This window comes from Salmo salar, chromosome ssa11 (genome assembly GCF_905237065.1).
Source record: "Salmo salar chromosome ssa11, Ssal_v3.1, whole genome shotgun sequence".
Taxonomy (NCBI): Eukaryota; Metazoa; Chordata; class Actinopteri; order Salmoniformes; family Salmonidae; genus Salmo; species Salmo salar.
Window position 1 is genome coordinate 51,537,401 of NC_059452.1, and position 26,332 is coordinate 51,563,732.

At 43.2% G+C, this 26,332-nt stretch overlaps 1 protein-coding gene across 1 annotated transcript; it reads left to right on the forward strand.

The window, feature by feature from the left end:
• The first annotated feature begins 5,487 nt into the window (after positions 1 to 5,487).
• LOC106595437 (V-type proton ATPase subunit d 1) lies at positions 5,488 to 22,330 on the forward strand. The gene is made up of 8 exons (XM_045689756.1): positions 5,488 to 5,795; positions 12,740 to 12,911; positions 13,955 to 14,133; positions 14,503 to 14,582; positions 14,768 to 14,845; positions 16,801 to 16,977; positions 19,936 to 20,013; positions 20,643 to 22,330. The coding sequence occupies exons 1-8, from the start codon at positions 5,666 to 5,668 to the stop codon at positions 20,802 to 20,804; spliced, it is 1,056 nt and encodes a 351-aa protein (XP_045545712.1). The 5' UTR covers positions 5,488 to 5,665; the 3' UTR covers positions 20,805 to 22,330.
• The last annotated feature ends 4,002 nt before the right edge of the window (positions 22,331 to 26,332 follow it).

Below are 26,332 nucleotides of genomic sequence, written 5' to 3' on the forward strand. Positions count from 1 at the left end.
TAAAAGGGGTTGTTTGTTATTGTAGTTTCGTCAGGGCGTGGCAGGGGGTGTTTGTTTAGTGGTTTTCGTTTTTTTTGGTTAATGTTCTATGTTAGTGTATTTCTATGTTCGTTCTAGTTAGTCTATTTCTATGCTTAATTTATTGGTTTGACCTTCAATTGGAGGCAGCTGTTTCTCCTTGCCTCTAATTGAAGGTCCTACTTAATAGGGGTGTTTTGTCTATGGGATTTGTGGGTAGTTGTTCCGTGTGTAGCTGTGTGCTTCACAGGACTGTTTTTCGTCGTTGTTTTGTATTAAGTGTTTGTTTTGGTTTTCTTTGTAATAAAGGAAGATGAGCATACACATTCCCGCTGCGTTTTGGTCCACTCAGTACGACGAACGTGACACTGTCACCTTCCGTCGCAGATGCGGAAGGCCGACATGTGGTGGATTGTGATGCAGCCCATGCAGATATCTCTAGCTTTAACAGACAGATTTTTATGGTGATTTTTGTATTTATTACTATGCAAATTAGATTGTGTTACCATGCTGTGTTGTCATGTGTTGCTGCCATGCTATGTTGTTGTCTTAGGTCTCTCTTTATGTAGTGTTGTGGTGTCTCTCTTGTCGTGATGTGTGTTTTGTCCTATATATGTTATTTACAATAAAGGCCTACCAATAAAGGCCTACCAAAAAAAAATTAAAAAAAAATATATATTTTATTTTATTTATTTATTTTTTAAATGGTATCCCAGCCCCCGTCCCGGAGGAGGCCTTTTGCCTTTTGGTAGGCCTTTATTGTAAATAACAATTTGTTCATAACTGACTTGCCTAGTTAAAATAAAGGTTAAATAAAAATAAATAAGGTCAATCTTTTTTTTTAAACACAACTTATTTCAAGCTGTAGTTGAGCAAAATAAATGTTGTTATTAAGTTCCCAGCATATTGTGATAAACACCAGTCAGGCTGGGTTCTATCCTCTAAGTGAGAACAAGTTGTTTCCCTGGCAGCTACATATGGCTGCTACTCAAAGAAACCATTGATGCCAGTTGGAAGACATTTTTAGAAACAAAGGCATCACTGCCATGTTGATCTGAGGCTTGCTGTTAGAAAACCATATTAGTGTCTGACTTTCGGCTGTCGCAGATGCACCTCCCCCGCATTCACACCACGACTTTCAACTACAGTCGGTTGCTTTTTCCTTTACCACTCATATATATATATATGAAGATCTCACCTCAGTGGCTATTTCATACAATTCCATTATAAAAAAAAAAAATATTGAATATCTCTCAACTCCAGCTGATGAGGAATTAAATTAATTTTCTATTGGTTGTATCTTGAAATTGAATATCAGTATCTCACGTCTCAGTCAAAGTCGATTTTGAAATATCAATGATTTTGAAAGCAAAAAGACTGTGTATTTTATATGGCAGTTGACAACCAACTTGAAGGTGCATTAGCGCCACCAGCTGGCCTGGAGTGTTGGACCATACCCATTAATCTCATCTCCTTTTATAAGGAAACAAAATAAATCATTAAATTCAACATCCCCCTTTAAAGATTTTCTCAACGGTTCAGCTTGGCTCTTCAAACACACATTTAAATACTTCCAGCATCGTCATGCGCCATCGGGAGTTTTCGATACATGGATGACGTCAGCGCTATTACTATCCAGTGGTTTTAATGTCTATGGGTACCACCCAGAACATCTAGTGGTTTTAATGTCCATGGGTACCACCCAACCCACCTAGTGGTTTTAATGTCTATGGGTACCACCCAGAACATCTAGTGGTTTTAATGTCTATGGGTACCACCCAGAACATCTAGTGGTTTTAATGTCTATGGGTACCACCCAGAACATCTAGTGGTTTTAATGTCTATGGGTACCACCCAGAACATCTAGTGGTTTTAATGTCTATGGGTACCACCCAGAACATCTAGTGGTTTTAATGTCTATGGGTACCACCCAGCCCATCTAGTGGTTTTAATGTCTATGGGTACCACCCAGAACATCTAGTGGTTTTAATGTCCATTAGTGCCACTCAGAACATCTAGTGGTTTTAATATCTATGGGTACCACCCAGAACATCTAGTGGTTTTAATGTCTATGGGTACCACCCAGAACATCTAGTGGTTTTAATGTCTATGGGTACCACCCAGAATATCTAGTGGTTTTAATGTCTATGGGTACCACCCAGCCCATCTAGTGGTTTTAATGTCTATGGGTACCACCCAGCCCATCTAGTGGTTTTAATGTCTATGGGTACCACCCAGAACATCTAGTGGTTTTAAGGTCTATGGGTACCACCCAGAACATCTAGTGGTTTTAATGTCTATGGGTACCACCCAGAACATCTAGTGGTTTTAATGTCTATGGGTACCACCCAGAACATCTAGTGGTTTTAATGTCTATGGATACCACCCAGAACATCTAGTGGTTTTAATGTCTATGGGTACCACCCAGAACATCTAGTGGTTTTAATGTCTATGGGTACCACCCAGAACATCTAGTGGTTTTAATGTCCATGGCTACCACCCAGAACATCTAGTGATTTTAATGTATATGGGTACCACCCAGAACATCTAGTGGTTTTAATGTCCATGGGTACCACCCAGAACATCTAGTGGTTTTAATGTCTATGGGTACCACCCAGAACATCTAGAAGGGTTTTTATACTGAACCCCTCCCTTGAGATGACGTGGTGCCACTACATCATGATTCCAATTGTACAGTTGAACCGCTAGGGGCAAAATAGCTAGATTTACTACTAAAATACCAAAATATATAACTTTTGCAACGAACTGTCACAGTGCAGACCAGAATTGACGTGTTTCAATACAACTTAAGCCTAAGACACCTGGTGTGAACAGCTACATGTCCCATTCTTTAGCATTTAGAACAATGGGGATGGGACAAATTCTCTAACATTGAAACGAATGAATCCTCTCTGTGCTTTTCCAGGTAAAACCTTCTCAAACCTCAGCATCACTGATAGGCTTTCAGTTCTTTGACCCTCTTTCCTACTGATCAACCTTTTGGCCTCAATCACACTGTCTTCCCTTCACATTTTATTTAATATCATCTGTGGATAATGGGACACCGGTGATGGCTCCCCTCCACCTAGGATAAGCACCAGGGACATGGCTTGTAATCTTCTTCCCATTAAGCTTATTAGCAATCTACCTTTTCCAATGAACCGAGCTAGTTAGACTTCCCCTACCTGTTTCTCTATGGCAGTGGTTAGTCAGATAGGGTGTAAATGAGGCCTTGTGGTCTCATCAAACTACCATCACCACTTTCCACCAACACATCACTACTGTTGCTTCCTACCGTCCTCAAGAGAGCGAGAGTTGCACCCCTTCTGAAAAAACCTACACTCGATCCCTCCGATGTCAACAACTACAGACCAGTATCCCTTCTTTCCTTTCTCTCCAAAACTCTTGAACGTGCCGTCCTTGGCCAGCTCTCTTGCTATCTCTCTGAGAATGACCTTCTTGATCCTAATCAGTCAGGTTTCAAGACTGGGCATTCAACTGAGACTGCTGTTCTCTGTGTCACGGAGGCTCTCCGCACTGCTAAAGCTAACTCTCTCTCCTCTGCTCTCATCCTTCTAGACCTATCTGCTGCCTTTGATACCGTGAACCATCAGATCCTCCTCTCCACCCTCTCCGAGCTGGGCATCTCCGGCGCGGCCCACGCTTGGATTGCGTCCTACCTGACAGGTCGCTCCTACCAGGTGGCGTGGCGAGAATCTGTCTCCGCACCACGTGCTCTCACCACTGGTGTCCCCCAGGGCTCTGTTCTAGGCCCACTCCTATTCTCGCTATACACCAAGTCACTTGGCTCTGTCATATCCTCACATGGTCTCTCATATCATTGCTATGCAGATGACACACAATTAATCTTCTCCTTTCCCCCTTCTGACAACCAGGTGGCGAATCGCATCTCTGCATGTCTGGCAGACATATCAGTGTGGATGACGGATCACCACCTCAAGCTGAACCTCGGCAAGACGGAGCTGCTCTTCCTCCCGGGGAAGGACTGCCCGTTCCATGATCTCGCCATCACGGTTGACAACTCCCTTGTGTCCTCCTCCCAGAGTGCTAAGAGCCTCGGCGTGACCCTGGACAACACCCTGTCGTTCTCCACTAACATCAAGGCGGTGACCCGATCCTGTAGGTTCATGCTCTACAACATTCGCAGAGTACGACCCTGCCTCACACAGGAAGCGGCGCAGGTCCTAATCCAGGCACTTGTCATCTCCCATCTGGATTACTGCAACTCGCTGTTGGCTGGGCTCCCTGCCTGTGCCATTAAACCCCTACAACTCATCCAGAACGCCGCAGCCCGTCTGGTGTTCAACCTTCCCAAGTTCTCTCACGTCACCCCGCTCCTCCGCTCTCTCCACTGGCTTCCAGTCGAAGCTCGCATCCGCTACAAGACCATGGTGCTTGCCTACGGAGCTGTGAGGGGAACGGCACCTTCAGGCTCTGATCAGGCCCTACACCCAAACAAGGGCACTGCGTTCATCCACCTCTGGCCTGCTCGCCTCCCTACCTCTGAGGAAGCACAGTTCCCGCTCAGCCCAGTCAAAACTGTTCGCTGCTCTGGCACCCCAATGGTGGAACAAGCTCCCTCACGACGCCAGGACAGCGGAGTCAATCACCACCTTCCGGAGACACCTGAAACCCCACCTCTTTAAGGAATACCTGGGATAGGATAAAGTAATCCTTCTAACCCCCCCTTAAAAGATTTAGATGCACTATTGTAAAGTGGTTGTTCCACTGGATATTATAAGGTGAATGCACCAATTTGTAAGTCGCTCTGGATAAGAGCGTCTGCTAAATGACTTAAATGTACCTCTTGCTTCCTACCTCTTTATGTTTTCTTTACTAGATGCTCCACTGCTTTCAGTATCATGATCTCTCTTCTTCCTGTGTCTTTCTGTATAATGATCTCTTTTCTTCCTGTGTCTTTCAGTATCATGATCTCTCTTCTTCCTGTGTCTTTCAGTATAATGATCTCTCTTCTTCCTGTGTCTTTCTGTATCATGATCTCTCTTCTTCCTGTGTCTTTCTGTATAATGATCTCTATTCTTCCTGTGTCTTTCAGTATCATGACCTCTCTTCTTCCTGTGTTTTTCCACTACCGACCATTCAAGTCCTTGACCCTCATCCTCCCCTCCATATCATCAGAACTGACACCCATATTGTTTGCATTCCAGCACAGCTATTGCTTCTCCAACTTTTTCTCTATTTCGTCCACACTACTTGCTGCCATTTCCCTACCCGAGCATGTTGTCAAGCCCTCTCCACAGCTCCTCCTCCTGGCGCTTCAAGACAACTAGGACCTAGAAGAAAAAAAAATAGGTCAAATCATTTTAGGTACTTCAGGTACTTCAAAACGATTTTCCCCAGTTGGAGCTCGTTTCTTTCCGAGTTCCCAGTAATCTTGAACGCGCTGAAATCGGATATTTCCGAGTTTCCAGTTGATTTGAACGCGGCATTTGGTCTTGCGTTCAACGTCATCGAAAGCAGATGTTGATTCACATGATTTTGGTGGCGAGTGATCACGTGTCTTTTTACAGCCGGGTAATCTGCGCTCAGCCCCTGTACAGAATTATTTTTCTTCCCTAAAACGGTTGTATTTCATCAATATACGGATATATTTTGAGGCCTCAATATGCCTATATTCTCGGAGCTGTATTTTAATGTGGATAATGGTTACTTGGAAGGGTTGGTCAGGGGTTTTAAGGCTGGAATTCTTTCACAGGGAGACTATCTAAATCTGGTCCAGTGTGAAACCCTGGAAGGTGAGTCGGAGCTAACGTTAGCGAGCTAGCTATCGGCTAACTATGTTGTCAAATGTACAGAGTGGCTTTTCAAATGGTATTGCTAACGTTTCAAAACGCTACTGGATTGAAAAAAAATGTGGCGTTTCCGACGACATGGCCAGTCGCCATGCTACTACTGTACCTATACTAACTGTTTGCAGGCTAACGTTAATGACAACTAGTCAGCTATAACAGTAGGTTACTAGTATCTCGTGATGGGTCCTTGTATTAGCTATTTAGCTAGCTAACGTTACTTTGTCATGAATAGTAGCTGATGAATTCTCAGTTGTGTATGTATATGTATGTAGGTAATTCGAGTAAAATGGGCTGGTAGCTAGATTTCGAGATGAAATTGTGTCTCTCAACCCGATATTATTCCTTGAATTAGTTAGCTAAGGTTAATTTACCTAGCTACATTTAAGAAGCTGGGAAGCTAGCGTTCCAGTTAGCCCAATAGTGGACTAAAGGAGGTTGACGTTACTCTTAAAGGACAGTTTATAATTGTTAGAACGACATGCGACTGTCAGTTTCCTTGTCGTATATATATATATATATATATATCTCTATCTATCTCTGCGACTGTCGCAACGTTATAGCAACCAGACCAAATCCTCCTGTAACCTGATATCGGAGTGTTAAACTCCTCTGATAGAATGACCTACTTTTATTTCGTCACACTGGCAGGAAGTTATGTTATTATTAAAAAATAAATATATATATTTTTTTATTTCATTTTGCATTTAAAAATAAAATATATTTATTATGAACACAACAAATGCAAAAAACTGAAATATACAAACAAGAGTATATAAACCTAACAGGGTATTACATATCAAGATACATTTTCAATTTGTCAAGAAGTTTTATGGTGTGTATTGCTTTTTGTTTTTACCTTTACTGATCATTTCTAAATAATATTTAAATTCTATCTTAAATAATGTGAAGAGGGGTTTGTTCTCTGCCCACTTCATTTTGTTGATAAAGAATCTTCCATGAAAGATAAATCAGGGTCCAAATCAATTGGATCAAAATAAAACGTCATATCAGAGTCTCTCGGATTAACATTAATAGTAGTTTCTTTTCAAATAAAATCTTCTAACTCACTCCAACATCTTCTGACTCACTCCAACATCTTCTCACTCACTCCAACATCTTCCGACTCGCTCCGACATCTTCCGACTCGCTCCGACATCTTCTGATATAAGAACAGTCCCAAAATAAATGATCATGAGTTTCTGGGTCACAACCACAAAATACACATTTGTTATCAATAGATATTTTTAAATCTGTGTATAATAAATGTCTTTACAGGGTAGGTTCTATGAATGAGTTTGTATGATACCTCTTTCACCTTATTAGATATACAATATTTACCAGATAACAACGAAACTTTGTTCCAGTTTACTTGTCATAGGGCTTGTATTCCAGTACATCTTAGCAGAGGGAATAGTAACATATTGACAGTTTCCTTATATACATGTTATTACATGTACAGTTTAAAAATGTCAATTCCTTCTAGTTGTATTGAGGCTACAAAATCCTCAACAGTTGCACTTGGAGTATTGTTATATTCTCCTAAACGAAGAATAGCACCTTTAGGGACAGCTCTAACAACAATGTGATACTCCTCAGGAGTGAATGTAACATTGTGTGTTCTCATAAATTCTGGATAATCATATAGTTGTCTATCATTATTCAATAATTGTTTAACCTAGATAATGTTGTCAAACCAGTTCTGCAAAAGTAAAGACTTGTTTTTGTAGTTTATATCTTTATTATTCTAGATTATATACCTATGTGGGGAAAAATTGTGTTTGTACTAGGTTCCAAGTTAGAAGTACTTGTTTATGAAAGTTAGTGTGTGTGTGTGTGTGTGTGTGTGTGTGTGTGTGTGTGTGTGTGTGTGTGTGTGTGTGTGTGTGTGTGTGTGTGTGTGTGTGTGTGTGTGTGTGTGTGTGTGTGTGTGTGTGTGTGTGTGTGTGTGTGTGTATTTAACTAGGCAAGTCAGTTAACAACAAATTCTTATTTACAATGACGGCCTACCCCGGCCAAACGGACAAGGCTGTGCCAATTGTGCGCCGCCCTATGGGACTCCCAATCACGGCCAGATGTGATACACCCTGAATACTCTGATCATTATTTGAACTGGCTAGCTAGCAACGACCAAAGCATTCTTTATAAAATTGCTTTTAGTTGCCTGGCTTGCTAGGTTGATATTTACTGAATTTATTTTTAAAAAGATGGTTTATTGGTGTTAAAATAGAAGACTATGTTATTTGGAGCAGCGGGCTGCTGTTATGCCTTGCAGATTCTTTTGTTTTGTGTTTTACTTTTTTATAACGGCAACAAGTTGATGTCAGACCACAATAGAATGTTCATGATGTAGCTACGACAAATTGTCTACAGACATGTCAACGGGACTGTAAACCAGCCTTTAGTCCAAGGACCTTACAGGTTCTGTTTAGAGGTGAATAGAGCCCCACAGTGGAAGTGTCATAATACCCATAAAACCAAGCGGCCAAACAGGGACATGGTTCTAATCGTTTTTCCACCATTCATTTTTTTCCCCTGTAGGGGATTTTAGAAACACTTAAAATAAGGGATATGTTTTGTATAGGCTTATCCTGGCATGACGTTTTGATAACCATGTTAATCTCTCACGCAAAAAGGGGACTTCTGTCAACATATTGGGCTCCCATGGGGAGCCAAATACTCCATCTAAACATGAATTGGTTCTGGAAACATAAAGCCCTCTACTTTCATATCACATCAAAATAAACAGATTTTTCCAGTGACAGTCTTCCATTTACACACAGGTGTTCGGAGACGCAGATAACTAGTTAGCGCAGGAAGTTGACTCTGTCTTCCTCCTGCAAACAATCGCTATAACATGGGAATATGGTTGTGTGGGAACCCTAACCCTATAAAGGTGTGTTGTAATTGAACTTTTTTATTTTATTATTATTTCTTGCTGATATGAAAGATAAGTTCCTTATGTTTCAAAAACCGTTCTGCAAGCAATTTGTGTTTAAAGGTGCTACAAATAGGATTTTGTAGAGTTTTTGTGTTGTAATTTCAGAAAATGCCCATAATATATCTGCTGCTAATAGTGGAATGATAGTTTCACAGTATTACCAGAGAGGAAGAGAGGCCCAACTCAGTGGAAAATCTGTCTCCTTCCAGCAGGTGGCGTTTTTTTCCGTTGTTTCGCCCACCAAGCAAGGAGTTTGAGGTCTGAGTGTCGAATTTGGTCATCAAAGAAATTGGTGGCTTATTTGCTACGTGAGGTTTATTTAATGGAAAATACGTTTTGTAATGCGTAAGTTATGAGTGTACTGATATAAGTAGGACATCTTGGCAACTTTGAGAAAAAAACACTTTATATTGGAGTTGTCTCAAGATGGCTATGCGTATTCATGGCATGAGGCTAGTAGCATAGCCTCTCTCTGCGTTGAATACAGGCGGTTGCCGTCAACAACGCTCATCGAATATTCAAGGAAAGATTACAATAATGAGATGTATCCACCAATCCAAAGAAAGGATAGGCGGGGAGCTACACATCCCGCTGTGCCGCTTTGTGGACAACAACTCCCATTGTTAGGGCGGAGAGACATGTATCTTGTCAGTATATCCATAATCTTTGGTGTGATATGAAAGTAGAGGGCTTTATGTCTCTAGAACCGTACCGCAATTGAGAATCGATTCCCATTTAGATGGAGTTTAATGAAAAAGCGCCAACTGCTGGAGGTAGAGATTGTCCACAGAGTTGAGCCTCTCGCTTCCTCTCTGGTTTTACTAACCCACCAGTGTTGAGATTGGTTGTGATAATCGCCTATTGATTTCTCCCTCCATTGCGGCATCTGTTGTCAAACTGGGAAAGCGCTTCTGACTTTGTGGCTGTGTTATCTAATGGACATCCCTTAATTTCCTGGTTGCTAAAATGTTACAATGTTTGCTCAATTATGTGAGAAAACAAACACTGAATAGTGTAGGGAATCATTGTACCATCTAAATCGAATTATCTTTTTAATAACAAAACCTTTTGATTTGGACAAGATAAAACAGCCACAGTCAGAACAGCTTTCCCAGAGAAGTGGGTTAGCTACATCCTAATATGGTGACAGGAGTTTGGGAGAGTGGGTGTGTTTAAAGGAAAGTAGTGGGTGGGTCTAAAGGAAAGTAGTGGGTGGGTCTAAAGGAAAGTAGTGGGTGGGTCTAAAGGAAAGTAGTGGGTGGGTCTAAAGGAAAGTAGTGGGTGGGTCTAAAGGAAAGTAGTGGGTGGGTCTAAAGGAAAGTAGTGGGTGGGTCTAAAGGAAAGTAGTGGGTGGGTCTAAAGGAAAGTAGTGGGTGGGTCTAAAGGAAAGTAGTGGGTGGGTCTAAAGGAAAGTAGTGGGCGGGTCCTAAATGAAAGTAGTGGGCGGGTCCTAAAGGAAAGTGGTGGGCGGGTCCTAAAGGAAAGTGGTGGGCGGGTCCTAAAGGAAAGTGATGGTTTTGATTGGGCTGTGTTTTTTGTCTTTTGTTTCATACCATGCTGCTACCGTACTGCGAGAGTTTGGACTTCTGTTTTTAAGCCAAGGATGAGTCTGAGCCCTATTTCACTGTTACTTTTACACAAAAATGTGTACACATTTTTCAGTTATAAAACTGATTTGTTTATATTTTTTTATAAGTATTGATGATTTGGTGTACTGTTGCATCGTGCGTTGTAATGCGTGTGCTTACTGTAACTGTCACCCTAATATTGGCTAATAGGCTATGCATATTCATGATGTGAGGCTAGTAGCATAGCCTAGGTCTCTCCGTAGAATACAGGCGCTTGACGTCACGGTTGCAGATATTGAGACGGCTTGTTCTAATGCTTAGGCCTACCTTTTTATAGGCTAGTAATGCACTACATCACAGATGTGGCACATCATTGAGCACATGTAACACGTCCTGAAATATTGAAGCAAAAATGACAGTGTAAACTATAATTAGCAAAATAAAACAAATTTGACATGAATTTGATTTTCAAAATGATTTGAACAGGTCTTTTGGATTTACTTTTACTGCAGTCATCTCGGTTTTTAATTTTACATTTTTCGCTTGTTTGTAACAATTGCAAAGACATTGGCAACTTTGTATTTGTAGGCAACCTTTGTTCCCAAGGTGACAGCGGCCACAGAGAGACAGATAAACGGCTTGATTCTAACTCTAGGTGAGATCTTCTGGGGGAGAAAAGGAAGAGAAAAAAAAACATAGCTGTATTCTTTTCTTTTTTTTAACCTTTTATTTAACTAGGCAAGTCATTTAAGAACAATATTTACAATGACGGCCTAGGAACAGTGGGTTAACTGCCTTGTTCAGGGGGCAGAACGACAGATTTTTCCCTTGTCAGCTCGGGGATTCGATCTAGCAACCTTTCAGGTTACTCGCCCAACGCTCTAACCACTAGGCTACCTGCTGGTAACTGGCCCAACGCTCTAACCACTAGGCTACCTGCTGGTAACTGGCCCAACGCTCTAACCACTAGGCTACCTGCTGGTAACTGGCCCAACGCTCTAACCACTAGGCTACCTGCTGGTAACTGGCCCAACGCTCTAACCACTAGGCTACCTGCTGGTAACTAGCCCAACGCTCTAACCACTAGGCTGCCTGCTGGTTACTGGCCCAACGCTCTAACCACTAGACTACCTGCTAGTTACTGGCCCAACGCTCTAACCACTAGGCTACCTGCTGGTTACTGGCCCAACGCTCTAACCACTAGGCTACCTGCTGGTTACTGGCCCAACGCTCTAACCACTAGGCTACCTGCTGGTAACTGGCCCAACGCTCTAACCACTAGGCTACCTGCTGGTAACTGGCCCAACGCTCTAACCACTAGGCTACCTGCTGGTAACTGGCCCAACGCTCTAACCACTAGGCTACCTGCTGGTAACTGGCCCAACGCTCTAACCACTATGCTACCTGCTGGTAACTGGCCCAACGCTCTAACCACTATGCTACCTGCTGGTAACTGGCCCAACGCTCTAACCACTATGCTACCTGCTGGTAACTGTCCCAACGCTCTAACCACTATGCTACCTGCTGGTAACTGTCCCAACGCTCTAACCACTAGGCTACCTGCTGGTAACTGTCCCAACGCTCTAACCACTAGGTTACCTGCTGGTTACTGGCCCAACGCTCTAACCACTAGGCTACCTGCTGGTTACTGGCCCAACGCTCTAACCACTAGGCTACCTGCTGGTTACTGGCCCAACACTTTAACCACTTGGTTACCTGCTGGTTACTGGCCCAACACTCTAACCACTAGGTTACCTGCCGCTGGAAATAGCAAGCGTTTTCAAGTGCGACTTAAGTAACAGTGGTTTCTGGAAAGAAGAAACCGGGCCCTGGACATTGCATTGACCGCTGTAGCTAGCTAGTTTAACAAGCTAGTAGAGTATTTCTGGAAGAACCGTTAGCAGCTAAGCTATTCATGATTTCTTCATTACCAGGCTGCCGACATAAAAGGTTAAATAAATCACATCAGGTTGATCAACAGTGGGATTTCTATGAGGAACTGAAACTATTGCTCAAAGTATTGCTCAATTAGCTTTTTACACATCATGTAAAATGGAAGCATTCTAGACACAGCTAGCTAGCCTCTTCCCTTGTGCATGGGTCTCTAATTAGCTTACACATCATGTAAAATGGAAGCATTCTAGACACAGCTAGCTAGCCTCTTCCCTTGTGCATGGGTCTCTAATTAGCTTACACATCATGTAAAATGGAAGCATTCAGGACACATAGCTAGCTAGCCTCTTCCCTTGTGCATGGGTCTCTATGCCCTCTCACAGCAGCATTAACATGAGCTTGTACTTGTCCTGTGCGTGTCATTATTGTGTCTGTTGAAAGCCGCTGTTACCTAGTATCTGAAGACGTCTTGTTCCCCCCCCACGCAGACCTGAAGCTCCATCTGCAGAGCACGGACTATGGCAGTTTCCTGGCCAACGAGCCGTCACCCCTCACCGTGTCCGTCATTGACGACAAGCTCAAAGAGAAGATGGTGGTGGAGTTCCGTCACATGAGGAACCAGTCCTATGAACCGCTGGCAAGCTTCATGGACTTTATCACGTAAGTCATTGACAGGCTCTCTGGTGTCTGTCTGCCAGCCTCTATCCCAAACGAAGGGGCAAGATGGGTGCCCATATTGACTAATTAAATTGAGCCTATCTTTCCCATGCATTTTTGGGGGATTGAGGCTTAGAATATCACCTTGTCTTATTATTGCCTGGAACAATCAGCTATTGGTTAAACTGTATTTGTCTGTCTCCCATCTCTTTTCAGTTATGTGACATCTGAATGGTCCATGTTTCAAACTCTTCTACATGCATACATGCATACATGCATACATGCATACATGCATACATGCATACATACATGCATACATGCATGCATACATTGACTCCCTATTTGCCTGTCTCTGACTATCTGCTTGCACCTGTTCGCTCTGTTATGTCCAGCAGGTGTGTTATTCATGTGTTAGTACAGTATTGATGAAGACATGAGGTTGAAGTGTATGCTCTGTTTATTTTTCTATTTACTAGCGCTCACTTTTTGTTATATTCTTTTGAGCGTGGATTAAATGTATTAGATTATTTTTGCATCTCGTCCTCCTTGGGTAATTCCTCTTCATGATTTTGAGTTCCAGGACTTTTTGAACTCTACACCGTCCGCCTTTCATTCTAGCCTGAGAGAGAACCCTCATACTGGCTCTCACCGTCCGCCTTTTCATTCTAGCCTGAGAGAGAACCCTCGTACTGGCTCTCACCGACCGCCTTTTCATTCTAGCCTGAGAGAGAACCCTCGTACTGGCTCTCACTGTCCGCCTTTTCATTCTAGCCTGAGAGAGCACCCTCGTACTGGCTCTCACCGGCCGCCTTTTCATTCTAGCCTGAGAGAGCACCCTCGTACTGGCTCTCACCATCCGCCTTTTCATTCTAGCCTGAGAGAGAACCCTCGTACTGGCTCTCACCGTCGTCCGCCTTTTCATTCTAGCCTGAGAGAGAACCCTCGTACTGGCTCTCACCATCTTGCAAAATAAATGTAATATTTGCTATGCTCTTAATAACTACCCAGTCATCACTGAAAGGCACTCTCTCCTCCCATCTTCACAGGTACAGCTACATGATAGACAATGTGATCCTGCTGATCACAGGCACCCTGCACCAGCGGGCCATCTCTGAGCTGGTACCTAAGTGCCACCCGCTGGGCAGCTTTGAGCAGATGGAGGCTGTCAACATCGCCCAGACCCCAGCAGAACTTTACAACGCCATCCTGGTCGACACCCCTCTGGGTAAGGCAGGACTGTGTCTGTTGCATGCCAAATGGCACCCTATTCCCTATATAGTGCACTACTTTAGACCAGGGCCCTATTCCCTATATAGAATACTTATATAATCTAACGTATTGACTCGGGGGTGAGTACTTATCTAATCTAACGTGTTGACTAGGGGGGTGAATACTTATATATTGTATGTTCCCGTCCCGGGGCGGTTTTACTAATGGAACTCATGGATTTGAGAATGCGAAGAAGAAGAATCTTTGAACAACAGACTGGAGTGTTTTTATATCCTGTAGCGAACACTAGATGGCGCTATAACTCAACTTGCTCATAAATGTGTAAATGTCTAAATCCTGTTTTAATGTCTGATCATTTCTTCAGCTGCTTTCTTCCAAGACTGCATATCTGAGCAGGATCTGGATGAGATGAACATCGAGATCATCCGTAATACTCTGTATAAGGTGGGCAAGGGATTTCATTCACCCGTAATACTCTGTATAAGGTGGGCAAGGAATTTCATTCACCCGTAATACTCTGTAATAAGGTGAGCAAGGGATTTCATTCACATTTTTAATTCACAATGTTAAACAACATCATGCATCAGAAGATAGATAGTCATTGACTTTATCCGTGTCTTCATTTCCAGGCTTATCTGGAGGCTTTCTACAAGTTCTGCTCCACTCTGGGAGGAACCACTGGTGACACCATGTGTCCTATTCTAGAGGTCTGTGAGCATGTCCCTTATTAGAAAGTTAACTTGATATATACAGCGCCTTCGGGAAAGTTTTCAGACCCCTTGACTTTTTCCACATTTTTGTTACTTTACAGCCTTATTCTAAAATGGATTACAAAATAAACTCATCAATCTACACACAATACCCCATAATGACAAGCAAAAAACTGTTTTTTTGAAATTTACTTAAGTATTCAGACCCTTTTCTATGAGACCTGAAATTGAGCTCAGGTGCATCCAGTTTCCGTTGATCATCCTTGAGATGTTTCTACAAATTGTTTGGAGTCCACCTGTGGTAAATTCAATTGATTGAACATGATTTGGAAAGGCACACACACACACCTGTTTATATAAGGTCCCACAGTGGACAGTGCATGTCAGAGCAAAAACCAAGCCGTGAGGTCAAAGGAATTGTCCGTAGAGCTCCAAGACAGGATTGTGTCGAGGCACTGATCTGGGGAAGGATACCAAAACATTTCTGCAGCGTTGAAGGTCCCCAAGAACACAGTGGACTCAATCATTCTTAAATGAAAGAAGTTTGGAACCACCAAGACTCTTCCTAGAGCTGGCCACCCGGCCAAACTGAGCAATTGGGGGAGAAGGGCCTTGGTCACGGAGGTGACCAAGAACCCGATGGTCACTGTGACAGAGCTCCAGACTTCCTCTGTGGAGATGGTTGTCCTTCTGGAAGGTTCTCCCATCTCTGCAGCACTCCACAAATCAAGCCTTTATGGTAGAGTGGCCAGACGGGAGCCATTCCTCAGTAAAAGGCACATGACAGCCCGCTTGGAGTTTGCCAAAAGGGACCTGAAGACTCTCAGACCATGAGAAACAAGATGCTTTGGTCTGATGAAACCAAGATTGAACTATTTGGCCTGAATGCCAAGCGTCACGTCTGGAGGAAACCTGGCACCATCCCTACGGTGAAACGTGGTGGTGGCAGCGTCATGCTGTGGGGATGTTTTTCAGCGGCAGGGACTGGGAGACTAGTCGGGATCGAGGGAAGATGATCGGAGCAAAGTACAGAGAGATCCTTGATGAAAACCCGCACCAGAGTGCTCAGGACCTCAGACTGGAGTGAAGGTTCACCTTCCAACAGGACAAAGACCCTAAGCACACAGCCAGGACAACGCAGGAGTGGCTTCGGGACGAGTCTCTGAATGTCCTTGAGTGTCCCAGCCAGAGCCCGGACTTGAACCGGATCGAACATCTCTGGAGAGACCTGAAAATAGCTGTGCCACAACGCTCCCCATCCAGCTTGAGAGGATCTGCAGAGAAGAATGGGAGAAACTCTAGGCTCCCGAGTGACGCAGCAGTCTAAGGCACTGCATCTCAGTGCTTGAGGCGTCACTACAGACACTCTGGTTTGATTCCAGGCTGTATCACAACCGGCCGTGATTGGGAGTCCCATAGGGTGGCGCACAATTGGCACAGCGTCGTCCGGGTTTGGCCGGTGTTAGGCCGTCACTATAAATAAGAATTTGTCCTTTACTGACTTGCCTAGTTAAATAAAAATAAAAACTCCCCAAATACAGATGTGCCAAGCTTCTATTGTCATTCCCAAGAAGACTGGAGGCTGTAATCGCTGCCAAAGGTGCTTCAACAAAGTATAGAGTTTTTAATTTAAAAAATATATATATTTGCAAAATGTCAACTTGTTTTTGCTTTATCGTCGTGTGTGTGTGTGTGTGTGTGTGTGTGTGTAGTGATGAGAAAAGAAAACTATTTAATCCATGTTAGAATAAGGCTGTAACGTAACAAAATGTGGAAAACGTCAAAGGGTCTGAATACTTTCCAAATGCACTGTAGTTGTTCTCTTGAGTCATTTATACTGGACCATCCAATTTTAAAGAAAAAAATTTACCCACACCTTGAAGTGTATTCTAGTATATTAATCTCTGTCAATCAATCAGTTTCCTATTTCCCCTCCCTGTGTGTGTGTCCAGTTTGAGGCGGACAGGAGGGCCTTCATCATCACCATCAACTCATTTGGTACGGAACTGTCTAAGGAGGACCGTGCCAAGCTGTTCCCCCACTGTGGCAAGCTGTACCCTGAGGGGCTGGCTCAGCTTGCCCGCGCTGACGACTACGAACAGGTCAAAGCTGTGGCCGACTACTACCCTGTAAGTTATACTACGATTAGTACTACCCTGTAAGTTACTGGTCCTTACTACTAGCCTAGCCTACTCTACTACCCTGTAAGTTACTGGTCCTTACTACTGCTACTACTAGCCTAGCCTACTGGCTACTACCCTGTCAGTTACTGGTCCTTACTACTGCTACTACTAGCCTAGCCTACTGGCTACTACCCTGTCAGTTACTGGTCCTTACTACTGCTACTACTAGCCTAGCCTACTACCCTGTCAGTTACTGGTCCTTACTACTGCTACTACTAGCCTAGCCTACTACCCTGTCAGTTACTGGTCCTTACTACTGCTACTACTAGCCTAGCCTACTACCCTGTCAGTTACTGGTCCTTACTACTGCTACTACTAGCCTAGCCTACTACCCTGTCAGTTACTGGTCCTTACTACTGCTACTACTGACTACTACCCTGTCAGTTACTGGTCCTTGCTACTACTAGCCTAGCCTACTACCCTGTCAGTTACTGGTCCTTACTACTAGCCTAGCCTACTACCCAAATCAAATAAAATGTATTTATATAGCCCTTCTTACATAAGCTGATATCTCAAAGTGCTGTACAGAAACCCAGCCTAAAACCCCAACAGCAAGCAATGCAGGTGTAGAAGCGGTGGCTAGGAAAAACTCCCTAGAAAGGCCAAAACCTAGGAAGAAACCTAGAGAGGAACCAGGCTATCAGGGGTGGCCAGTCCTCTTCTGGCTGTGCCGGGTGGAGATTATAACAGAACATGGCCAAGATGTTCAAATGTTCATAAATGACCAGCATGGTCAAATAATAATCACAGTTGTCGAGGGTGCAACAAGTCAGCACCTCAAGAGTAAATGTCAGTTGGCTTTTCATAGCCGATCATTGAGAGTATCTCTACCGCTCCTGCTGTTTCTAGAGAGTGGAAAACAGCAGGTCTGGGACAGGTAGCACGTCCAGTGAACAGGTCAGGGTTCTATAGCCGCAGGCAGAACAGTTGAAACTGGAGCAGCAGCACGGCCAGGTGGACTGGGGACAGCAAGGAGTCATCATGTCAGGTAGTCCTGAGGCATGGTCCTAGGGCTCAGGTCCTCCTTTTAGAAAGAAAGAGAGAATTAGAGCATACTTAAATTCACACAGGACACCAGATAAGACAGGAGAAATACTCCAGATATAACAGACTGACCCTAGCCCCCCGACACACAAACCACTGTGTCGGGGGGCTAGTTACTGGTCCTTACTACTGTTACTACTAGCCTACTACCCTGTAAGTTACTGGTCCTTACTACTGCTACTACTAGCCTACTGGCTATTACCCTGTCAGTTACTGGTCCTTACTACTGCTACTACTAGCCTAGCCTACTGGCTACTACCCTGTAAGTTACTGGTCCTTACTACTGCTACTGCTAGCCTAGCCTACTGGCTACAACCCTGTCAGTTACTGGTCCTTGCTACTACTAGCCTAGCCTGCTGGCTACTACCCTGTCAGTTACTGGTCCTTAATATCAGACAAAAGAAAAGTTGACATATTGTCAGGTATTCTGCATCATAAAGGGCTTCCACAGCAAGTCAAAGCTTTCCACTGGCTAGCCTAGCCAACCTGGGAGTCTGTCTGTCTACTGGATACTAATGTCACTATTATGCCACCCGGCATTACACCACAGGGCTTTACGCCACCCGGCATTACACCACAGGGCTTTACGCCACCCGGCATTACACCACAGGGCTTTACGCCACCCGGCATTACGCCACAGGGCTTTACGCCACCCGGCATTACGCCACAGGGCTTTACGCCACCCGGCATTACGCCACAGGGCTTTACGCCACCCGGCATTACGCCACAGGGCTTTACGCCACAGGGCTTTACGCCACCCGGCTTTACGCCACAGGGCTTTACGCCACCCGGCATTACGCCACAGGGCTTTACGCCACCCGGCATTACGCCACCCGGCATTACGCCACCCGGCATTACGCCACAGGGCTTTACGCCACAGGGCTTTACGCCACCCGGTATTACACCACAGGGCTTTACACCAGTGCTTGGCCTAAAGACTCTAACCTGACCGGGCAGGCCAGGCTTGGATACGGAGTCTAACCTGACCGGGCAGGCCAGGCTTGGATACGGAGTCTAACCTGACCGGGCAGGCCAGGCTTGGATACGGAGTCTAACCTGACCGGGCAGGCCAGGCTTGGATACGGAGTCTAACCTGATCGGGCAGGCCAGGCTTGGATACGGAGTCTAACCTGACCGGGCAGGCCAGGCTTGGATACGGAGTCTAACCTGACCGGGCAGGCCCGGCTTGGATACGGAGTCTAACCTGACCAGTTACACTCAGCATCTCCACCAGCTGGACCAAGTCTTTTTCTATTCTGTGACCTGAACATCAATGACAAACATATAGGTCTATCCCATACGGTGAAGTACAGTCTAACAATGTGAGAACAAGTAGACAGCTTTACAGTCCATCTGCTATAGTAATATCCCTTAGATGAACAGTCACTTTACAGCTTTACAGTCCATCTGCTATAGTAATATCCCTTAGATGAGTAGTCACTTTACAGCTTTACAGTCCATCTGCTATAGTAATATCCCTTAGATGAACAGTCACTTTACAGCTTTACAGTCAGTCTGCTATAGTAATATCCCTTAGATGAAGAGTCACTTAGAGAAATACACCTGCTGTAAGGACATGGTATCAGTTTGTAGAACCAGGTGTGATACTGAGCACCTTCACCAAGTCTCGTTCTATTCTGTGACTGTGTTCTGTATTTAGAGAGGTACACCTGCTATAAGGACATGGTATCAGTTTGTAGAACCAGTTGATCTGAAGCAGAGGACCAATGAATATGCTCTCAATCCCCCAGCAATACATCTACCCTCCTACATCATCCTATTTGATGGTCCAAAACATATGGTGACCCAGCTCAGACTAGCTAACTCCTCTCCCGCTCTCTCTCTCTCCTCTTCTCTCAGGAATACAAGCTCCTGTTTGAGGGAGCAGGCAGCAACCCAGGGGACAAGACACTGGAGGACAGGTTCTTTGAGCATGAGGTGAGCAGTGCGACTCCTACATATCCACACACACACACTCCCCTCTCATCATAGTATTAACAGAACCCCCAAGGCCTAGGTGGGGGGTGGGTGGGGGGGGTGTAAGGTATGACCATATGGTATAAATCCGGCTTTTGAAGGTGTAGACTAGTTTTTAGGGGGGGGGGGGGGGGTTGTTGGCTTTGTTCATATTGCATTGGTTTTTAGGCTGAACTATAGTCCAGTGTTTCTCAACCCAGTCTTCAGGGATCACTAGTTGTTTCACATGTTACACCACGTGGTGTTGAACCCAGTCTTCAGGGATCACTAGTTGTTTCACATGTTACACCACGTGGTGTTGAACCCAGTCTTCAGGGATCACTAGTTGTTTCACATGTTACACCACGTGGTGTTGAACCCAGTCTTCAGGGATCACTAGTTGTTTCACATGTTACACCACGTGGTGTTGAACCCAGTCTTCAGGGATCACTAGTTGTTTTACGTGTTACACCACGTGGTGTTAAACCCAGTCTTCAGGGATCACTAGTTGTTTCACATATTACACCACGTGGTGTTGAACCCCCCCAGTGTCCTCGTTAACCCCCGGTGTCCTCGATTAACCCACCACCCTGATGTGCTGTGTCCTGCAGGTGAAGCTGAACAAGCTGGCGTTTCTGAACCAGTTCCACTTCAGTGTGTTCTATGCCTACGTCAAGCTGAAGGAGCAGGAGTGTAGGAACATCGTGTGGATCGCTGAGTGTATCGCACAGAGGCACCGCGCCAAGATAGACAACTACATCCCCATCTTCTGATCTGAACACACACACACACACACACACACACACACACACACACACACACACACACACACACACACACACACACACACACACACACACACCAGTACCTCCCTACATTCTGATACAGACACACACACACACCAGTACCTCCCTACATTCTGATCTGAACACACTCATCTCTCTCTTCTAATCCCACGTATCCATCCTTCCACAGCTTCTCTCCGATCCACAGTTACTATACAGTCGCTGGTCCTAATAACAAACACATGTATCTTCTAATCTGAGATTGACAACTCTTCTTTCTATAGCTGAGTGATGCCATGTCTAGTCCTTCTACATTAGGACTGGTAAATGTGCTCCAACTCCCATTTTGTTTTTGTCTCTTCATGGACAGATGCTAAATACCAGCTGTCCTCTACCGCTGGCGTTCAACCAGTGACCTAATTTAACAAGGTTTTGATTTTATTTCTGAAAGATACTGCTCCTTCTATAACACACATGGGTCAAAGTGACTTCTTCAGAAGAGCACACTGGTTCCTCCTCTGAGACATTCCCCCAGCCAGCCAGCCAACTCCACTAAGGAATGATGGGATGGCTACTTGCTGCTTTTGACCAATCATCGGCACTGTCTATTGTGCCCAGGAAGTGAACGTGTCAACAGCAGGTTCACTTCAGACAGAAACCCATTCCATCTCTCAGCTTTAGGATCTCATCCTTTTGACTTTAGTTGGAGTGGATCAGATATTGAGTCCAGTGTGAATCTGTCACCCCGTTGAAAGGTATTTTTTTCCCTAGCTGGTTGCTTGTTCTGGCAATGTACTATACTGTCTTGATTGGTTGAGTGTGTTTTGTTTTTGTAGTCGCTATAGAAGTGAAGCGACTCTTTACATTCAGCAGTTTAAGTGTGTGTGCGTCTCTAATTGAACCCTATTCACCTAGTACACTTAGTTTGACCATGGAACCCTATTCACTAATTAGTGCACTTAGTTTGACCATGGACCCCTATCCACTAAGTAATACACTTAGTTTCACCAGGGGCCTATATGGTTTTGGTCCACAGTAGTGAACTGTATATGGTTCCATCTGGGACAGCTCCAGATACTGTGATGTACAATATCCATAGATGGAGAAGCAGAGTTTACTGAATAATTTTCACCCTCCTGATTTATATTTTCTGTTCTCTGAAAAGGATATGTGTGTGTGTGTGGATTATGTCCTTTTCTTTATAAATAATACGTGTGTAGGAATTCTGTCCTATTGTAAATGAGATGACTGGACCTGAACAGTCCAGGTATTATTACAAATTACATCCTGGGTTGAAATAGATGTTATGTGCTTATATATGAAAAAAAGAGAAGCGAATGTGATGTTTAAACTACAAGGATATATATATATTTCAAAATGACTTTAATGATTTGTATTTCTTTTTGGCATGATGTAAAAATCCATGTCTCGCTGTCATGGTCCTGTTAAAATGAGTTCTGTGTCTTATTTGTGAAATGTGTTGTAAAATGTAATAAATACTACATGGAAACAAATTGGTTTCAGTGCAAAAAGAAAGCGAAGCCTGTTCAAATCAACTAGTTATTCACTACCGTGTACTAGTAAAGAAAACCTGGGCTTTAGGACATCTTTAATCAACTAGTTATTCACTACCGTGTACTAGTAAAGACAACCTGGGCTTTAGGTCATCTTAATGAACTAGATATTTACTACCGTGTACTAGTAAAGACAACCTGGGCTTTAGGTCATCTTTAGTAAACTGGTTTATTTTCCTAAAAGCCTACACACATGAGATACTGTATTTGTAGTAGTGTGTCACAATACAGACCCTGCTTCAATGAAAATACATTGTGATGTTTGACTATGGCTGTTCAGATGTTATTTTCCCTACTACAGCGGCGATGGGCTCTAGACGGATGCCGGTATTGAGTTTTCTTATGGAACGCTGTCCGTTGCTTTTCCTTGACCCCTGGCTTCTCTCCTCGCCTTTCCATCCAGTGGGTTTCGAGAAGAAGGTGAGAGGACATGAGGAATCAAAGAGATTCTGCCTATTGTATGTTTCAGAGGTCCAGCAGTAGTATCATGGTGAAGATATTGTGATGACACTCAATGAAGACTACTATAGAAGACTAGAACAGACTGGTACCATCATAAGACTAGAACAGACTGGTACCATCATAAGACTATTATAGAAGACTAGAACAGACTGGTACCATCATAAGACTATTATAGAAGACTAGAACAGACTGGTACCATCATAAGACTAGAACAGACTGGTACCATCATAAGACTATTATAGAACACTAGAACAGACTGGTACCATCATAAGACTATTATAGAAGACTAGAACAGACTGCTGCATCATAAGGCTAGAACAGACTGGTACCATCATAAGGCTATTATAGAAGACTATAACAGACTGGTACCATCATAAGGCTAGAACAGACTGGTAGCATCATAAGGCTATTATAGAAGACTAGAACAGACTGATACCATCATAAGGCTAGAACAGACTGGTACCATCATAAGGCTATTATAGAAGACTAGAACAGACTGGTACCATCATAAGACTATTATAGAAGACTAGAACAGACTGGTACCATCATAAGACTATTATAGAAGACTAGAACAGACTGATACCATCATAAGGCTAGAACAGACTGGTACCATCATAAGGCTATTATAGAAGACTAGAACAGACTGGTACCATCATAAGACTATTATAGAAGACTAGAACAGACTGGTACCATCATAGGACTAGAACAGACTGGTACCATCATAAGGCTATTATAGAAGACTAGAACAGACTGGTACCATCATAAGGCTACTATAGAAGACTAGAACAGACTGGTACCATCATAAGGCTATTATAGAAGACTAGAACAGACTGGTACCATCATAAGGCTATTATAGAAGACTAGAACAGACTGGTACCATCATAAGACTATTATAGAAGACTAGAGCAGACTGGTACCATCATAAGACTATTATAGAAGACTAGAACAGACTGGTACAATCATAAGGCTAGAACAGACTTGTACCATCATAAGACTAGAACAGACTGGTACCATCATAAGGCTATTATAGAAGACTAGAACAGACTGGTACCATCATAAGACTAGTAGAGACTGGTACCATCATGAGGCTAGAACAGACTGGTACCATCATAAGGCTATTATAGAACACTAGAACAGACTGGTACCATCATAAGGCTATTATAGAACACTAGAACAGACTGGTACCATCATAAGGATATTATAGAAGACTAGAACAGACTGGTACCATCATAAGGCTATTATAGAAGACTAGAACAGACTGGTACCATCATAAGGATATTATAGAAGGCTAGAACAGACTGGTACCATCATAAGACTAGAACAGACTGCTACCATCATAAGGCTATTATAGAAGACAAGAACAGAATGGTACCATCATAAGGCTAGTATAGAAGACTAGAACAGACTGGTACCATCATAAGGCTAGAACAGACTGGTACCATCATAAGACTAGAACAGACTGGTACCATCATAGGACTAGAACAGACTGGTACCATCATAAGACTAGTAGAGACTGGTACCATCATAAGACTAGAACAGACTGGTACCATCATAAGGCTATTATAGAAGACTAGAACAGACTGGTACCATCATAAGACTATTATAGAAGACTAGAACAGACTGGTACCATCATAAGACTAGTAGAGACTGGTACCATCATAAGACTAGAACAGACTGGTACCATCATAAGGCTATTATAGAAGACTAGAACAGACTGGTACCATCATAAGACTATTATAGAAGACTAGAACAGACTGGTACCATCATAAGGCTATTAAAGAAGACTAGAACAGACTGGTACCATCATAAGGCTATTATAGAAGACTAGAACAGACTGGTACCATCATAAGACTATTATAGAATACTAGAACAGACTTGTACCATCATAAGACTAGAACAGACTGGTACCACCATAAGACTAGAACAGACTGGTACCATGATAAGGCTATTATTGAAGACTAGAACAGACTGGTACCATCATAAGGCTAGAACAGACTGGTACCATCATAAGAATATTATAGAAGACTAGAACAGACTGGTACCAATCATCAGACTGGTACCATCATAAGACTAGTACCATCATAAGACTAGAACAGACTGGTACCATCATAAGGCTATTATAGAAGACTAGAACAGACTGGTACCCTCATAAGGCTACTATAGAAGACTAGAACAGACTGGTACCATCATAAGGCTATTATAGAAGACTAGAACAGACTGGTACCATCATAAGGCTAGAACAGGCTGGTACCATCATAAGACTATTATAGAACACTAGAACAGACTGGTACCATCATAAGGCTAGAACAGACTGGTACCATCATAAGACTATTATAGAAGACTAGAACAGACTGGTACCATCATAAGGCTAGAACAGACTGGTACCATCATAAGGCTGTTATAGAAGACTAGAACAGACTGGTACCATCATAAGGCTAGAACAGACTGGTACCATTATAAGGCTATTATAGAAGACTAGAACAGACTGGTACCATCATAAGGCTATTATAGAAGACTAGAACAGACTGGTACCATCATAAGACTATTATAGAAGACTAGAACAGACTGATACCATCATAAGGCTAGAACAGACTGGTACCATCATAAGGCTATTATAGAAGACTAGAACAGACTGGTACCATCATAAGACTATTATAGAAGACTAGAACAGACTGGTACCATCATAAAGCTATTATAGAAGACTAGAACAGACTGGTACCATCATAAAGCTAGAACATACTGGTATCATCATAAGACTATTATAGAAGACTAGAACAGACAAGTACCATCATAAGGCTATTATAGAAGACTAGAACATACTGGTACCATCATGAGGCTAGAACAGACTGGTACCATCATAAGGCTATTATAGAAGACTAGAACAGACTGGTACCATCATAAGAATATTATAGAAGACTAGAACAGACTGGTACCAATCATCAGACTGGTACCATCATAAGACTAGTACCATCATAAGACTAGAACAGACTGGTACCATCATAAGGCTATTATAGAAGACTAGAACAGACTGGTACCCTCATAAGGCTACTATAGAAGACTAGAACAGACTGGTACCATCATAAGGCTACTATAGAAGACTAGAACAGACTGGTACCATCACAAGACTAGTATAGAAGACTAGAACAGACTGGTACTATCATAAGACTATTATAGAAGACTAGAACAGACTGGTACAATCATAAGGCTATTATAGAAGACTAGAACAGACTGGTACCATCATAAGACTATTATAGAAGACTAGAACAGACTGGTACCATCATAAGGCTATTATAGAAGACTAGAACAGACTGGTACCATCATAAGACTATTATAGAAGACTAGAACAGACTTGTACCATCATAAGACTAGAACAGACTGGTACCACCATAAGACTAGAACAGACTGGTACCATCATAAGACTAGAACAGACTGGTACCATCATAAGGCTAGAACAGACTGGTACCATCATAAGACTAGAAC

Bases quoted from the DNA above. Each gene is read 5' to 3' on its own strand.
- LOC106595437 (XM_045689756.1), top strand. From the start codon at position 5,666: ATGCCTATATTCTCGGAGCTGTATTTTAATGTGGATAATGGTTACTTG. The intron at 16,978-19,935 runs GTAAGTTATACT...CTCTTCTCTCAG, and splicing joins CTGTGGCCGACTACTACCCT to GAATACAAGCTCCTGTTTGA. The intron at 20,014-20,642 runs GTGAGCAGTGCG...TGTGTCCTGCAG, and splicing joins ACAGGTTCTTTGAGCATGAG to GTGAAGCTGAACAAGCTGGC.